The 18,735-nt window shown below is 40.6% G+C and overlaps 1 protein-coding gene across 2 annotated transcripts in view; it reads right to left on the bottom strand.

Moving 5' to 3' along the window:
- Positions 1 to 18,735, bottom strand: part of DOCK8 (dedicator of cytokinesis 8) — a 189,039-nt gene that overhangs the window by 123,910 nt on the left and 46,394 nt on the right. For both annotated transcript variants that reach the window (XM_084899448.1, XM_084899449.1), the window contains 2 exons: positions 9,912 to 10,087; positions 7,108 to 7,179 (listed from right to left, as the gene is read on the bottom strand). In XM_084899448.1, coding sequence (XP_084755574.1) covers positions 7,108 to 7,179; positions 9,912 to 10,087 — 248 coding nt within the window. The remainder of the gene's footprint in view (positions 1 to 7,107; positions 7,180 to 9,911; positions 10,088 to 18,735) is intronic.

Raw genomic sequence — 18,735 nt, 5'->3', positions numbered from 1 at the left:
TTGATTAAAACATAGGAAACTATAACTCCATTTTGATACAAGTAAAATGAAAGCTTAATGAGGAACAGGGCGTTTATAATAAACCCCAAATTGGAAGGACTGTCTAAAAAAATGACTGGCATGTCATCTCAAAACCATGGATAGTCCAGGAACTACTGAGAAACTAACTATCCCTGAGTGTGACAAAAACTTCTCAGAGAAATACAGACCACATGCTTTGACATTTCAGAGAACGGAGTGATTACGCATGGCCAGGTCAGGGAAGGCTTTGGGAAAGCCCAGGCCTGTGAGCTGGGCTTTACGGGTGTGGCTTTGAGGGGACAAGGAGTCTGCACAGAACAGGCCAAGAGGGTGGCTCAGTGACACCGCAGCTGGACTGTTCCTCGTAACTGCCTGGGTTGACAAGCCTGGCCTGCTTTCCACACATTTAGGAAGCTAATAGCGAAACACCTTGACAGCCAGCACAACAAATGCATGTCATAATAAGCAATTGTTGATCGGGGAGACATTTTGATGGTGTTTGGGGAGTAGCTGAATTATAGGCACTGATGTGTTTGAAGTTTAATTGTTTACCAGTTCACTGGGAGTAAAATATGACATAATAAAACAGATGATACCCCATTCTTTGATATCCCAGCTCTCCTTGAGCATGACCTTCCTCCCAAACAACCTTAATCACCTAAGATGAAAGACAAAGTATAGACTTTTATGGTGCTGCTCATACCACTCATGCAATGTTTCACTGTCGCTATGGATAATACTCCAAGAATAAACAGCATGCAAATAAGTTTAATTACTTAAGAGTTCGACTCTCCACCAAGGCATCAAACACATTCTTCAGTTAATCACTGTAGCTCATTTAGAGAAAATGATGGAGAATATAATGCTTAAAGTATTTAACGTCACCCGAAGGATTCCAGCAAACATTAATCCATACAAAATTATCAAAATATCTGAAAGTAAGATGGGATAAGCAAGTAACCAGGGCACCATTCTAATCATTCGATCAATGATCATTTTCAAAAATTCTGAAGAGAAAAACCTTTTTTTTCCTTTTTCTTTTTAGAGCAAGGACACCAAACTTGTTCTATCAATGAAAGATAGAGTGGAATTCATTCAAGGCTTCTTCCAGTGTAGAAAACATAAACATTTCAAGTAAAAAAAAATATATTTACTCCCCCCCTTCAAGAGATCATGTATTTGATGTTTCTGTATAGTTTAATCTTTCTCTATTAAGTTAAAAAAATATGAATCGTCCTCTACCCTTCATGGGCAGTACTATTTGTCTGATTTAAGAGTCTCAATTATAGAACTTGAGTGGCAAATGCTCTATAGAATTATGAGAGTGGGAGGGAACAGAAGTGGCCATTATTCCACTCCTTTGCCCCCTAAGTGGGATTCAAAGCCATTATACCAGACAGCAAGAGCATAAAAGACTAACCCCAGATATTATAGAGAAATGTAATATCAGCAAGGAGATAATTGGGGATTAAAGGAGCTAACTAAATCAGTGTTTGCATGGTTATGGATGACAAAGATATATCGATAGAAGGCAAACCGGCTTCATTAAGAATGGCCCTCTAGAGTAGGGGTGTCGAACTCAATCAGAGAAGGGGCCAAAATCTAAAATCCAGCCTAAATCGAGGGCCGAATGGTTTACTGAACAGTCATAAACTGACAATGTCATAAACTGACAGTGGAGTGCAGTGATGACAGCGCGGTGCGGGCCACATTGCAAGGCCTGGCGGGCTGGATTTGGCCCGCGGGCCTTGTGTTTGACACATGTGCTCTAGAGGAAGGTAGTTTCTCCCTCTGTGGTGCATTAAAATACATGGAATAGAGTTTTGGGTTCATTCCTTTGAAGTGCTAATATAAGTGCTTTTTCTGAAATCTTCAAAAAATCTTATTTCACTTGAGAGGAATATTTTAGATGAGTTGAATTGGAACCAGATAAACTCTAAAGTATAAATCTTGTAATATTCTGAATCTTATCTTTATCCCACTTTATTACATCCTATATAATAAAAGGCTAATATGCAAATTGTCCCTTCGACCTGGAGTTCATCCAGGAGTTTAACCAGGGGGTGGGGCTGGCCAACTGCCCATGGCTCCTCCCCCTAGCAGATTCCACCCCAAATTGACCCACCAATCAGGAGCAGGCTGGCTGGCCGATCTCCTGCTCCCTTCCTCCAAGCCATTCCAATTGGCCCTAAATGGGGCAGGCCAGCTGGAGCCCACCTGTGCATGAATTCATGCACCAGACCTCTCGTGAATATATAAACTATAGTGCCTATGATGTGACATCTATCCTGGATCACTGAATTAAGCTTTAATAACACTGAGTTGTCCTTTGGTTTTTTCCTTTGCAAATAACATCTTACAAATTGGTCTAATATAAATAATTTGTCAATTGGGGTTAAGAACAAATGAATCTTATTCTGTAAGGCTACTTAATAAGTATCATAAATAGTAACTAATATTTTGGAATAATTGCCATATGCCAAAAATCTTCTAAGTGCTTTACATGTTATTTTATTTTTTGAATACAATGAAAGTTTATTAAGCAGGCACTATTCTAATGTCTATTTTCCTAACGAGAAGATTGAGGTACAAAGAAGTAATTTGTCTTAGTCACTCAGCTAGTAAGAGGTGGAGCCATGACTTGAGTTCATTTACTCTTGCTCCAGAGAAGCCACCATTCAAACAAATAATATTATAATTTGATTTAATTTTTATAGAAGACTAGAGGCCTGGTGTACAAAATTTGTGCAGGGGGGAGGTCCTTCAGCCCAGCCTGCACCCTCTCCAATCTGGGACTCCCAACCAATTGCCTGCCTGCCTGCCTGTTTGCCCCAACTGCCCTCCCCTGTAGGCCTGCCCTCCCCTGCTGGCCTGGTACTCTCCTAACTGCCCTCCCCTGCAGGCCTGGTTTCTCCGCCCCCCCCCCCCCATCTTCCCTCCCCTACAGGCCTGGTCACCGCCAATTGTCCTCCCCTGCAGGCCTGATTGCCCACAACTGCCTTCCCTTACTGGCCATCTTGTGTCCACAAGGGGGAGGCTATCTTTGACCACATGGGGTGGCCATCTTGTGTGTTGGAGTGATGGTCAATTTGCATATTACCTCTTTATTATATAGGATTATCTGTCTATAGTGAAACTGAGTAATTTCTGTTTTCTCCTTTTATTTCCCTGTGTCGTAATCTCTAAAATTTCTACAATGAGCACTCTCAAGAGTCATTTTTTCTTTTAAGTTTGTACAAGATAGAGAAAAGAAATATTCCAATGGGAATTTCCATGAAATTCAACTTCATGAATAAAATGAGCAGGAATGAAAAAGTGCAATGTCCCAAACAGCAAGTAAAAACCAAATGAAGTGAAATGGACTTTTCCACTTATCATTTCTTAGGTTTTTCTCAGAACCTTAATATTGGTAAGCATCTCTAATTATAAAATATAAAAACTTGAGAACAACTTGTTCTGAAATCCTTTATTTGTTACCAGCAAAGCATAATCTTATTTTTTTTTTTAATAAGTTTTTATTTTTCATATTATTACAAATGTTCCTTCCCCTCCCCCCCCACCATTGCTCTCCTCCACCAGGTTCCCACCCCACCCTCTGCCCTTTCCCCTCTCCCCCTTGTCCTCGACCATAGGTGCACAGTTTATGTTCAGTCTCTTCCCACGCCCCCCTCTCCCCTTTTCCCCAAGAATCGTCAGTTCACTCCCCTTCCATACCTCTGATTCTATTATATTCAACAGTTAATATTGTTCATCAGATTTTTTTTAATTTTCTTGGTTTTTAGATTTACTTGTTGATAATTACGTATTTGTTGTTCATAATTTTTATCTTTGTTTACTTTCTCTTCTGAAAGAACCCCCTTCAGCAATTCATATAATTCTGGTTTGGTGGTGATGAACTCCTTTAGCTTTTTTTTATTAGTGAAGCTCTTTATCTGGCCTTCGATTCTGAATGATAGCTTTGCTGGGTAGCTTATTTTTGGCTGTAGGTTCTTGCTATTCATCACCTTGAATATTTCTTGCCATTCCCTTCTGGCCTGCATGGTTTCTGTTGAGAAGTCAGCTGACAATCGTATAGGTGCTCCTTTATAAGTTACTACCTTCTTTGCTCTTGCTTCTTTTAATATTCTCTCTTTATCTTTTGCTCTTGGAATTTTAATAATGATGTGTCTCGGTGTGGTCCTCTTTGGATTCCTTTTGTTTGGAGTTCTGTGCGCTTCCTGGACTTGTAAGTCAAATTCTTTCACCAGGTGGGGGAAGTTTTCTGTCACTATTTCTTTCAGTATGTTTTCGATATCTTGCTCTCTCTCATCTTCTGGAACCCCCATAATTCTGATGTTGGTTCGCTTGAAGTTGTCCCAGAGGTTTCTTACATTATCTTCAATTTTCTGGATTCTCTTGCCTTCTAGCTTCTGTGGAGGAGTGTCTTCTGGCTCTTTATGTTCCAAATCTTTGACTTGATTCTTGCGATCTTCCCTTCTGTTTTTAGGACTCTGTAGAATATTTTTTATTTCAGACAATGTATTCTTTATTTCTTGTTGATCCCTTATCATTTCTTGTTGACTCCTTATTAATTCTAGTTGATCTCTTTTCATATCCTCATAGGCCTTATCCATCTTTTCTAGGAAATTCTTGAAAAACCTTATAAGCGTAGATTTGAACTCTATATCCAGACGCTTTTTGTCCTCCATTTCTTTCGTTTGTGATCTATTTTGTTGTCGCATTTCGCAGTTACAGATGGGACGGGGTTTTAGGGTGGAGCCTGCAGCTTTGGCTTCCGTCAGCCCCGCCCTATGCGGGTCCTTCAGTGCTCGCTGCTGGCGCCTCTGAGAGAAAGGTGCCCTCGATTTTCGCCTGCTGCCAAACAGTCTATGCTCTCCCACAATGAGCCCGGTATTGGGGTTCAGTTCAGTTGGAAGTGGAGTTGGAGGTGGCGTTCACAGCAGTCTGGAGCCCCAGTCTCCTTCCCGTCAGGGCAATCCCGCGGCACAGCCGACCGTCCCTTCTCTGGGGGCAGTGTGCGCGCCTCCGGGACATCCTTTCTCCGCTACCCCGGGGTTCCGACTTACAGCCCAGCTCCCTATGGCTGAGCCTGAGTCCCCGGGGTCTGGCCCAGAACTGGGGTTCAGAGCAGTTGGGGGCCCAGCACAGTCGGAGTGTTTATCTCCTTTCCGCTAGGGAACGCCCGCCAGGCACTCGGCCTCCCTCCTCTCCGGCTCCGTCCTCTTCGCGTGCGCTGCGTGTCTCCGTACCTTAGGCTTTTACAGCTCCTCCGTGCTTCCTTCTGGTTTTCTCCTTGCTTCTTGTTGTAGGATTTCCAGTCAGTCGACTTTCCTGTAGTTCTGGGTAATGTCCATTTTATATTTTAGTTGTATTTTATTAAAATTGTTGTGTGCGGCTGCGGCTAGTTGCCTACCCGAGCAGCCATCTTGGATTCTCCAAAGCATAATCTTATTTGATTGCCTGGCAAACTTGGTTTTCAATTCCCATGAGAACAGATGATGGATTAACATCTTACTTTCTCTTAATTACTTTATAGAAGGGAAGCTTTCTCTTTTTCAGCTATTAAAAACACTATGCATACTGACATGACTTCAAAAAAAAAAAATACCAGCACAAATTCAATGGCGCACTTCCAGGAACTAGATAAAACCCAACCTCCAAAGTCTTTCATCATTTACCCCATAGAGCAGTAATTCTTACTGAAGGACAGGCAATGTGAGGGTATCAGAACTTGAAGTTCCGAGGGGCATACTTTCCAAGAACCCCAGTGGATTCTGAAGCCACAGATAGTACAAACGCTATGTATACTCTGTTCTTTCCTATACATACAATACTTATGATACAGTTTCATTTATAAATTAAATTAAGAAATTAACAATAACGAATAATAAAATAGAACAATTATAACAATATACTACAGTAAACATTCTGTGAATGTGCTCCCTCTCTCTCCTAATATTGTACTATACTGCCCCTTCTTGTGATGATGTGAGATGACATAATGCCTGCGTGATGAGATGAAGGGAGGTGAATGATGTAGGCCTTATGACGGAGCATTAGGCTCCTCTGAGGATAACACAAGCATTTCCATGTGTTGATGTGATAACCAAGATGGTAGCTACTAAGTGACTCACGTATGGGGAGCGTACACAGCGTGGAGACGCTGGACAAAGGATAGTTGACATCCAGGCCTGGAGGAGGACATTGTGAGAGTCCATCATGCTGCTCAAAATGGTGAGCAGTTTAAAACTTAGGAATTATTTCTGCAATTTGCCACTTAAAATTTGTGGACAAGGGGCTCACTGCTGGTAACTGAAACTGCAGAAAGCAACACCGCAGTAAACTATGGACTTTAGTTATTATTCATGTACCCCATTGGCTCATCAATTGCACAAAACGTACCACAGTTCAGATCCATCCAAGAAAGGATAACTTTGTCAGAGATAGCTACAAAAAGAAAAAGAGATTTTATCTGACCTTTAATCCTTAGGGAGGATCTAGTAGATAGGTGAGGGAAGGAGGGCATGCCCAGAGGGGAAGCAAGAGCAGGAGGGTTGAGGTGGACTGGTGAAGAAGAGCGTCAGGCCCAGAGAAAGGAAATGACTCCAGGACTTGAAGAAAGTAAGTTTTAATACTCAGGATGGGACTAGATTATTAAAGCCCTTGAAAGGCAAGCAGATGAAGTTTATATCTGATTTAGTAGGCAGTAGGGAGCCTTAGCAGGTGTTTGAGCAGCGGAGTAATATAAGATACAATCAATCCTTATTACTCATGAATTTTGTATTTGCAAATTTGCATACTCATTAAAATTTATTGAAACCCCCAAATCAATATTCACAATCATTTTGGGACCTGTGCAAAAAAAATTTTTTTAAAAACAAAATAAAATTTAAACCCAAGATGCTAATAATAGGGGAAACTATTGGGAGATGGGGCCAGGGGATACATGAGAACTGTCAGTAGTTTCTACCCAATTTTTCTGTAAACCTAAAACTGCTCTTGAAAGAAACCTATTAATTAAAAAAACAATTAAAAAGCTAAAAATAGAAAATAAATACATATGTAAAGAGAGTGAAAGGAACTTACTTCTGGTTTAAAATTAGCCACTCCCGAATATAGGTCTGAACGCAGTCCTTGACATGAGGGTCCAGTTCAACCCTAAGGAGATGGGTAATGAAATAAAAACATGTTGTTACTGTGCAAAAACAACAGAGCAAGGCCTTATCACAACCAAGGAGAGGGCAGCACGGTTTCAAATCCAAGTGAAAAGAGAATGCTTGGGGCAGTCCTTACCCAGTCATTCCAAGTGCATTCCTCAAGCAATAACATTTTTACTTTGATGAAAGATATGTTGGCATTTTATGCTTTGTGGGTTTTCTTCCTTAAAGAGAATTGTGTTCAACCGTACTTATCCCTAAAGGCATTCTGACACAAGACAGGTAGAGAACTAGCTGTAATCACATACAAAACTGGAAAAATAAGTGTAAGTACCATTTTCTCAGCGGGGTGATTTGGGCATGGTTTTTTGCTCATGTGTAACCTTGTTGGGACGTGCATGTCTTTCTTTCTGAAAGCCATGGAGAACAGTGTTCCTACTAGCATGCTTTGAGAAGCTGACAGGGAAAAGGAGACATATGTACTACTATTTGCAATACTTTAAACAATAAAATAAAAATTTTTTAAATTAATTTGAAACAAAAAGAAATTGACAGACTCTGGCTTTGGTTGGTGATCATTGATTGGGGTGGTTCTTGCACATCGTGAGAGATATTCTTCACGTGCTCCAGAGTCTTGAAATCAGAAATAATTAATTTCCCACAGCAACAAAGTCATTTTGCTATTTCCCCAAATGTTTTGGTATTAGTGATAAGTAAATCTAACTACTGCAAGTTTTAATTTTCTTGTTTGTACAAAGGAGATAAGAACAGTACTTCCTGTGTAGGCGTGCCATTAGTATTAGATGAAGTATTGTAAACATTAACTATATGGTCCCTGGGCTCTGAGTGTCTATATCTAAGCCCCAGCCCTTATCAGCTATGTGACCTTGGGCCAGTCACTCAATCCTTCTGTGCCTCAGTTTCTTCACTTTAAATTGGTGATGTTAATAGTGGAGCGTGTCCTTTAGAAAGCTGTGGTGAAGTTTAAATAAGTTAGCACGTGAAGTGCTTAGAAGAGTGTCTAGCACCTACAGATGATAGTTCATACTTAAGTACCATTCACTATGCATTAGGCACTGATGTAACCACCTTAAAGGCAGTTTTTCAGTTAATTTTCTATCAGATCCCTAGAACAGGTGCTATCATTATTCTCATTTTGCAGAAAAATGAGGTGACAAGGTTCTGGCTTAAAGTCACCCAGCAAGTGGTGGAGCAGGGGCTGGAACCCAGAGAGCTCACCTTTGGAGTGCAGGCTTACCACTACCACACGGCCTCTGCTCAACACAGAGTTCCGGGCTAGGATCAGCCGTTTACTCTGATGATGACCCTGGTGCCTTGTTGGGCTTTACTGACACAGAAGACTTTGGGGCAAGGGTTGAAATAGTACTGAGTTGTTATCAAGTCATCAGACAGGCAGTGTTAGCTATAAATATCAGTAACAAGGTAGTATTGCACTAAAAAATAAGGCTAAGAAAAATAGTACCTCCTCTATCAAATCTCAAAAAAATAAAAATCCTCCTACCTCTAAAGTATTTTAAACAGGTTCTTCCAAGATCCCAATTCATTTGAAGATAATTAACCATACATTTTACACAAAGAAATCAAATTAAATGATTCTCCTAAGAGTAAAAATAATAGACACTACCCATGTTAAAGTCAAACCTGAATAAATGGACTGAAAAAAGTTTCCTAAGAATCACGAAGTTTTTATTTTGTGGGAAGTGAGTATTTTCAAAATATTAAGAAATGAGCATGCGGTCAGCTCTATGTGAACAAGAACTGTCTAAACAACAGAGTAAAGGGTAAAAAAATACCATGTCACTGTTCACTGTCATCCAACTTCCTTAAACTGTAAGAAAATGAAATCCAAACTAGAACCAGAATGGCCCAGAGTAATGAGGGGAGGGACTATGTTTCATGATCTCCTTTCTGGGACTTTCTGGGGACGAGGAGGAGGTTAAAAATGTCCGGGAAGATGTGAATGTTAACTTTGTTTTGAAAATGAATGCAAATCAAAGTTCATCCCAAATCTCCAAAGAGACATTGCTTTTTACACCATGGAAGTAATGAGTATCATTTAGATATAATTTCATACCTATAAACACATAGACTAACCACTGTGGAAACTCAAGCCCTAAATAGCTATTCACATATTCATTCAACGGAGCTTTCTCCATTTGCTTTTCCACTTGACAAAAATCTCTTCAAGGGAAGGAAAATGTGCCTTATTCATCTTTTTATCCCACTTACCAACACAAGGTAGATGCTTAACAAATGTGGATACAACTTATGTTTATAACTTGATCCAGTAATTAACCAATTAAACTGCTTCTGAATGGAGGCTTTAAAAAATTTAATGAAAAATATTGACATATTTACAAGTGGAGAAACTGAGGCTTCCTGAGGTCACATGACCCACCCAAGGTCACTGAGCTGACACCCAAGCAGTCCGGACCCTGCACTCTTCACCTCTGGTGGAGCATTCTGGTTTGACCTACTGCACCCCTCTAACTGGCTTAACTCCCACACAGCTTCTCAAAGCCTCTGGTCAAACCAATTCAAACCCTGTCTACATGTAGGTCTTCGGGTTATTGTAGTCATCCTGCACGTCTCAACAGAGCTGAGTAATGTTGTTTACTTTTGAAAAGAGGCCCAAAATTAGAGCACCTTTCCCCTTACCAAGAACAGGCAAGACGGTCCCAGTCCCACGTATGGTGTAAGAAAATGGTTTACCCTTCCTCCGGCAAAGAGGGCTGCAAGGTCCGGCATTCCTTTGGCGTGAACACCACGTCCAAGGTGTCTTCCGTGAAGTCTCCCAGCTCCCGGGCCAGCTCCACATCCAGGTTATTCAGGTGTGTCATCAGAAGTCCTTCAAAGTCCACCGGCTCCACGGGGTCATAAAACTGAGGCTGCAGGGGCAGGAAAAAGGAAAAGGAGGTTCCCTCTCAGTTTCCGGATAGAAGCACTAAGGCGACGGTAGTTGTTTGCCCCCTCTACCCCTTCCCACTCAATGAAAATGCTATACTCTCAGCTTAGAGGAGCTGTCAAACACAGAGGCAGCGAGATGGAAAAGAAACGCAACTCGGAAAGTCGAGTCAGAACACGATGAGTAATTAAAACCATACCCGAAGGCAGAATTTTTCTCTGCTTAATTGCACCTTGATGAGAAATCCTGAGGAGATCCAAAATGAGATCATAAGGCTTTGCTGCATTTTTACGATTTCTCCTGCAAATGCTCTCTGAGGCCATACAGTGAAGTAGAAAAGAGGCAATTTTCCAGCAATGCAGGCAAACTCGACAACATTCCTTTGACTATTTCAGCATGGTGTTTCCTTTGGCCTGGGTTGTCCTATACGTTGGTTCTTGGAAGCACTGCATTTGTAATCATGGCCCACAGTGAACCAGACCTGGGGGCTGAAACACTCCCAAAGCAGGGATTTCCAGACGCCGCTGGGCTGACTGGTGCAGGTCGGCAAGACTTTTTCATTGCCTGCTGTTGAATGAGCAAAACTAAGGGCAATGGGGTGAAGTTTCCCATAGCTGCTGTACTTGCTTTAAAATGATGGGGTTTGTGCTCTTCACCTCTATGTCTTTCCACGGTGGAGATGATAAAAGAAGCGATAGAGGTGATGGTAATAAAAAAATTTTTTTTTCTTTAGTTGATAAAATAAAATGTTGGCAATTCAACAAATATACATTCTTGTCTGTGAAGTCCAAATACTTAGGAACCACTGCTTTAAGGGAGTAAAAGAATCACCTAGATCAGATTTGTGTAATAATAATAATAATAATAATAATAATAATAATAATAATACAATAGCAGCTCTATGGTGTTCATTTATGGCAGACTATTTGGAGTCATATGCCCAAGGATGTTATCTACCTCTGACCCCCTCTCTGTAGACAAACAAAACAAACACCCCAGATTCTTGACTTGTACTACCTTTATACGAAACAGGGACAGATCCAAAGGAAGTGCTAATAAAACCGAGTTTTCATCGCCCTGAAACTGTCCATCAGACTAGATGTATGGGCTCCAAGCCGGAAAGGAGGAACAGCATATTATTGAAGAGGCAAAAAGAAACAAGATAAGAAAATGTAAATGGGTCTTGCCCTGTCCCTCCCCACCCCTGCTGTCCCTGGTGGTGGGGGAGACATGAATGACATGCTGGGGAGTGAGGACAAAGCTGAGAATTGAGCAGCGTTTAGCCTTCATTTTTGTCTGAGATGCTCCAAGGTGGAGGACTTACACGATGCCAGAAGGGGCAGACGGGGCAGCAGAGAAGGCAACAGATTTCCTTCAATAGCACAGCAGAGCAAAGACTCTCTCCCTAGTTCCCCATGGCTCTCCTGTGGTGTGACAGAGGACAAGGAAGGTTCTCTTGCTTCTGATTGGAGATCAGCTAAGGAGACGACCGTAGTCCTTCTAGTCTGCCTCTCAAAATGAAGCGACAGGGACCAGCAGGGCGCAGGGAGCCAGACCTCAGCCTATGCAGGAGCCAGGTGGGGACAGAGTTTGCAGAAAAACATTGTTGACCTCAGCCAGAGGGAACCACAGGCATCATCTATGCACGCAACAAAAAAGCCTACTGCAAACCTACGTAAGACCAACCTCAATAGGGAAAGTGAACTTTTCCACTTCTCACCACAACCCAGCAGAAGTGAAGAAAACTGCATTTTGCACACCCAATCTTATTAGTGTAAAGTTTATATCTATTGAACTAACAATTATTGAGCGCTAACTATGTGCCAAAAAATAGGGCTAGGTCATTATTTACATTATCTTATTTATTTCTCACCAGAACTCTATAAGGTACACACTTTTATAATTACCACTTTACAGATGAGGACAGTAAAGGCTAAAGATGTAATAATTTGCACATGGTTACACAGCTGGGAAGTAGCCCATCTACAATTCAAACCTAGGCAGGTTCATGTTCTTAACCACTATCATTTTATTCTCTCTTATGAGCTTTTCAGGAAATGTGTATTTCCAGAAATAATTAAAACACAAAGCAATAGTAAGTGTGTGTGGGAACAAAAAATATACATTTACTACTACCCACAAGTCCATTCTGAGTTTCTCATGAGATTGCCTGCTTAAAATGAACAGTAATTTAATTAATTAAAGAAGTAATAAATGTAAATTTAATATGAAGAATATCAATTACTCAAGCAGAGGCACTGGAAATATATACTTAGAATTATAGTGAGGCACAATTTGAAGCAATGTGATTCTTGCACTAATACGTAGTAAGCAGAAGCTTCCATAGAGAATGGCATTTGTGTGAAATCATCAGAAAGAAAAAAAATCAGTGTCATTTCCCTGAAATCCAAAGCCACATCTAATGAAAACCGTACTGATAGCAGCTCTTGTTATCACTAAGAACCAAGGAGAAAGGGTGGCTGAGTCCCTCACTCAGCAATTACCTGCTGAGCATCTACCGAACACAAGCCACTGGGCTGGGCATCAGGGACACAGAAGAGTACAGGAAGATTCTCTCCTGCATCTTTCCATCACTCTTTAGTCAACAACCATGAGGTGGTACCATGTGTCACATTCCCATGTATAAATCACCATCTTTGAAGGGAAACGCTATGATAAAAAACACAGTATCACCACTGAGCACTACTTGTGTGGCAATGTGCCCAGTGCTCTAAGCACAACTGATCATCAAGTCATAACCTCTTGAGGTCTGAATAGATTTTACGACTAAATAGACTGTAGACACAAACCATAATAAAAGATTACTGCTTATGGTTCCAGTGCTGCACACCAGATGGTAACTAATAGTATCCTCTACCCTTTCCATACTGATACTAACAAGGGAGGAAGCTGTTCACTCTAATGTGATGTAAACTAGTCTTGCCCTTGGCAAGTGGGTGGAGAGCCCGATGAAGGTTAGCAAGGCCTCCTCCACGCAAGTTGTTCCTCTTGCAAATTCAAATAATTACTGGGAACCAAAATAGATTTTTCTTTCTAAACTACTTGGGGTCTTAATCTCAATTATCGTAAAGCAATCAACATATACATACAAATACATACAGTATGCCTGTTTAGCGGTATGCATAGGGAGAAAATAAATACTGGAGAGTGTTACAACGATACTGCTTTTTATTGGGGGCTGAAGTTTGGGGTTGGGGTAGGGAGTTGTTCTAAGGTCAATCCCTAAGGAAGGACTTGGGCTTTTTGGGGGCTTAAAAGCCAAACATGAAAATTACCGTATTTTTTTTTATGTATAAGACACCCCCTTGACTTCTGTGTATAAGATGCTCCCCCTCTACTTTTCCAACCCAAAATTAAGAAATCAATATTTTATGGCTTGTCTCAGTCTCAGTTCTTACAAGGGTATTTCTTGGATCACATGACCTCACACATCTAGAGGAAATAATGAACAACATAAACTGATGAACAAAAACAGACCCAGAGAAAGAGAAGCATCGATCAGACTCTCAAAACCTCAGAGGGAAAGTAGGGGAGGATGGGGGTAAGGAGGAGAGATCAACCAAAGAACTTGTGTGCATGCATATGGGCCTAGCCAGTGGCCATGGGCAACAGGGAGGTGGGGGCATATGTGGGGAGGGGTTTGGGATGGGAATGGGGGGATAAGGACAATTATGTGATACCATAATCAATGAAATAAATAAATAAATAAATAAATAGATAGATAGATAGATAGATAGATAGATAGATAGTCATTCTGGCACCCTCCCCTCTCCCCCACCCAAAAAAATCAATGTTTTAAACATTTTGCTGGTTTTTCTCTTAAGGCCTTCTCCTTTTTTGGCATCTTAAGGAGTTGTTCTTCCTGTTTTCTCCACAGTCTGATCACACACTCAGTGGTAGGAGGCCCAAATTGTCTCTCTGCAGCTCTATTTATAGGCTCAGAATGCTCTGGTCCCTCTCCACTTCCACCTCCAATTATGGCATCAGTAACAATAAAGCTGGTGATTAGAGGAAGCCTGTTTGATAAGGTATGGACAGTTACACACCATGCAGCTCCCTCATTGGTTGACTTCTGTGTATAAGATGCCCCTCAATTTTCAGTCCAAGGATGTTAGAAAAAAAAAAATTATACACGGAGAAACACGGTAACTATTTTATTTTTCCTGCTATTGAGCTATATGTGGCCTCCTAAGTCAGTGGACACCCAAGACTAGTTTAAATGTTAGAATCCAAAGTAATTTCAAAGTCATCTTATACCATGCATGATCATATTGTGTCTATCATTTGATAAAATGATGTAAGAAAAAAACACACCAAATAATCATAATAAAAACAAAACACCCTCTAAAAATGAAGACAAGTAAGAATACAAATGATCCTAAATCAGACTTTATCTATAGTGATGGCTTTCTGCTGTGCCAACTTGGCTAGGCTGAACTACAGTCCCCGAATTCCCTTCCTAGTATGCTGCCAGACAGGGTGAGCTACAAAAGTTTCTTTTTGCCAGGGATGGAGGACTGAAGGGAGGCTGCAGCTATTTGTAGCATACATACACCTTCTACTGATACAAGCAACCTGTGCTCACGTGAAAAAATATTACTAAAGTAATTACAGTCCCTAATCAGTTGACACTAAGTTAATAAAAATGGAGATTATCCTGGGTGGTCTAAATACATTGGATACTTTTTCAAAGTGGGTGGGGGCCTTCTCAAAGTTCAGCTCATGCCCTGGAGTTTCAGCTTGCTGGTGATCTTGCCTTCCTAACAATCCTGTGGAATTAGCCAATCACCACCAGTGTAGCCAATTCCCCGTAATCAATTCTTTAATATACATACATATGCAGCCCCTATTGATTCCGCTGCTCTGGCTGAACCTGGACTAATACACCTACTTTCATTCCTTCAACAAATGCTCACTGGGATCCTACAGCAGTCCTGCCCTAGGCTGAGGGGACAAAGTCACTGCCCTGAAGCAATTTTCAATACTTCTCTTGTACAGACGTGCAGTCTTTCTTTCTAGCTACTTTTTTTCAGAGGCCTGGTCATCAGAATACTAGATAGGTTGATTGTATCAGTAGAAGGTATATGTATGCTACAAATAGCTGCATTAAATGTTTTAAATACCTTAACAGTTTAAATTATTCACAGCTATTTAAAGGAGTTTGAGCTTGTCCTTGCTCCCTAATGCACATCAAAGGCTAGCTCTCCTAATATGGGGTAGGATTCCATTTGTTCTGAATCTGAAACATCCTACAGTACCAGTACCATATCTGTTTAAAATTCATCTATGTAGTTCTCGGAAAAGTGTAGTATTCAAACAGCACACTGATAGCAGAGTAAAATAACTAATTTGGACAATATTTCACAAATAAGAATATTGGAAAACAGGGGCTAATTTGTGAATTTGAGCATGTTTTCATATGTCTCTTGGCCTTCCTTATGTCCTCTTTCGAAAAGTATCTATTTAAGTCCTTTGGCCATTTTTTGATTGGGTTGTTTATCTTTTCTTTTTTTTCTTTTTTTTTTTGTTAAGTTTTATGACCTTCCCGTAAATGTTAAATATTAAACTCTTATGGGTGATAACATTTGCAAATATGTCCTCCCATGCAGTAGACTTTCTTGTTGTTTTGTTGATGGTTTCTTTTGCTGTACAGATTTTTATTTTGATATAGTCCCATTTGTTTATTTTTCTCTTTAGTTTCCATTGCTCTAGGAGCTGTATTGGTGAAGATATTGCTTCGGCATATGTGTGAGATTTTGCTGTCTGTGGATTCTTCTAATATTTTTATGGTTTCCTGTCTTACGTTTAAGTCTTTTATCCATTTTGAGTTTTTGTGTATGGTGTGGTTGGTAATCTAGTTTCATGTTTTTGCATGTATCTGTCCAGTTTTTCCAACACCATTTATTGAAGAGACTGTCTTGACTCCATTGTATGTTCTTGCCTCCTTTGTCAAATATTAATTGAGCATAGTAGTTTGGGTTGATTTCTGGGTTCTCTATTCTATTCCATTGACCTATATGTCTGTTCTTGTGCCAGTACCAGGCAGTTTTGAGGACAGTGGCTTTGTAATACAGCTTGAAATCTGGTATTGAGATCCCACCTACTTTGTTCTTTGTTCTCAGGATTGCTGCAACTATCCGGGGTCTTTTTTTTTTAATCAAAGCAACAATGCAGTACCATCTTACACCTGTCAGAATGGCTATCATCAACAAATCAGCAAACGACAAGTGCTGGTGAGGATGCAGAGAAAAAGGAACCCTCATGCACTGCTAGTGGGAATGCAGACTTGTACAGCCACTGTGGAGAACAGTATGAAGTTTCCTCAAAAAAACTAAAAATGGAATTCCCATTTGACCCAGTGACCCCACTTCCAGGAATTGACATTTAATGGGAATATATTAACAAATGATATATCAAGAAACTAGAAACACCAATCAGAAAAGATATATGCACCCCTTTGTTCATAACAGCACAATTTACAATAGCTAAGATTTGGAAACAGCTTAAGTGCCCATCAGCAGATGAGTGGATGAAAAAGCTATGGTATATTTACACAATGGAATACTAAGCTGCACTAAAAAAGAAGGAACTCTTACCATTTGCAACAGCATGGTTGGTACTGGAGAGCATTATGTTAAGCGAAATACGTCAGTCAGAGAAAGACAAATATCACATGATCTCATTCATTTGTGGAATATAATGAACAACATAAACTGATGAACAAAAATAGATCCAGAGACAGAGAAGCATCAATCAGACTCTCAAACCTCAGAGGGAAGGTGGGGGTTGAGGGGGTAAGGGAGAGAAATCAACCAAAGGACTTGTATGCCTGCATATAAGCCTAACCAATGGACACAGACACTAGGAGAGTGATGGCGGGGGGGCAGGGGGGCGGTGGGGAAGAGAACGACAATGAGGGGATAAGGACACATATGTAATACCTTAATCAATAAAGAGAAAAGAAAAAAAGAAAACAGAAAGAAAAACATGGCTTGACCCAAATTACAGGAGTATTCACAAAGGACCTGGGTCCCTTGCTTTGGCACTGAGGAGGCTTCCTGGTGCTCTGTGTGGGCTGGAAGGAGAAATGATGTCTTCAGGTACACTGGCATTATACCTTCATGAATGTTTATCTCCATGGAGGGTGGTTCTCAAACCAGGCTAGTCATGAGAGACAAGTCTTGTCAAAGTCATCTGAGCCCTAGCCTGTTTGGCTAAGTGGATAGAGTGTTGGCTCATGGACTGAAGGGTCACAGGTTTGATTCCAGTCAAGGGCATGTACCTTGGTTGCAGGCTTGGTCCCCAACCTTCTCTCTTTCTCTGTCTCTCCCCATCCCTTCCACTATCTCTAAAAATCAACGGAAAAATATCTTCAGGTGAGGATTAACAACAACAACAACAAAAAAAAAATCATCTGAGACCTCCACGTTGCCAAATTTAAAGGTCCTGGTTTATCTACACTACTGGACACAGTTAATCATTCCGTCTTTCTTGAAATACTTGTCCTAGGTTCTGAAAGTCCATGCACCAGGAAGCCATGCTGTCCCAAGGAAATTGAGACGATTAGTCACTCTACCTTAGAGACACCACTCTTTCTAGTTTCTCCTCCCAATACGTGGTGCCCTAAGGTTCAGTTCTAAAAACATCTTCTCTTCTCAATCTGCATTCATGCCCAGATGATCTCATCCACTCCCATGGCTCTAAATACCTTTTTTGCTTTATCATATTACAAATTTATATCTGCAGCTTCAACCTTTGGCTTGAAATCCAGGTTGTCTTTTCCCGATTATATCTCAACATCACCACTTGGTGATCAAATAGGCCTATCAAACATAACACATTTCAAACAAACTCTTAATTTCCCTGCCAATCTGCTTTCCCATATCTTCAAGTCTTCTCTTCTCTGCAAGTGACAATTCCATTTCCATGGGCTGCTGAGGGCAAAAACTTTGGAGCCAATGTTGATTTTGCTCTTTTTCTTACACCTTATGTATTATCCGTCAGAAAATCCTATCTACTTTACTTCTGAGATCTATCCAGGATCCAACCATTTCTCACCTTCTCTACTCCCACCACCTATTAAGCACCACAATTACTTTCCTGAGTTATTGCAAAAAGTTCATCCAGGCCAGTCTATTCTCCCTATGACAGCCAGAATGACCCTTATATAAAGAACCCTATAAGCAATCTTTATAAAAATTACGATTGTGCCCGGCTAGTGCTCAATGCTTCCTGCGTCGTTATCTTTTTTATTTTTATTTTTAATTTATCATTATTGTTGACAGTATTACAGATGTCCTCCCCCCTCCCAATTGACTCCTACCACCCCCTCCCCAAGCCTTCCCTTCACTATTGTCTGTCCATGGGCTATGAATATATGCATATAAGTTCTTTGGTTAATCTCTTCCCACTTGCCCCTTCCCTCTAAAATACATCAATCTATTGCATGCTTCACTGTCTCTAGATCTATTTTGTTCATCAATTTACTTTGTTTATTAGATTCCACATATAAGTGAGATCATGTGATACTTGTCTTTCTCTAACTGGCTTATTTTGCTTAGCATTAATACTCATTAATACTCTCCAGGTCTCTCCATGTCTCAAACAGTG

This window comes from Pipistrellus hanaki (assembly GCF_964339955.1).
Source record: "Pipistrellus hanaki genome assembly, chromosome: 11".
Taxonomy (NCBI): Eukaryota; Metazoa; Chordata; class Mammalia; order Chiroptera; family Vespertilionidae; genus Pipistrellus; species Pipistrellus hanaki.
This window is presented reverse-complemented; position numbering and strand designations above follow the sequence as displayed.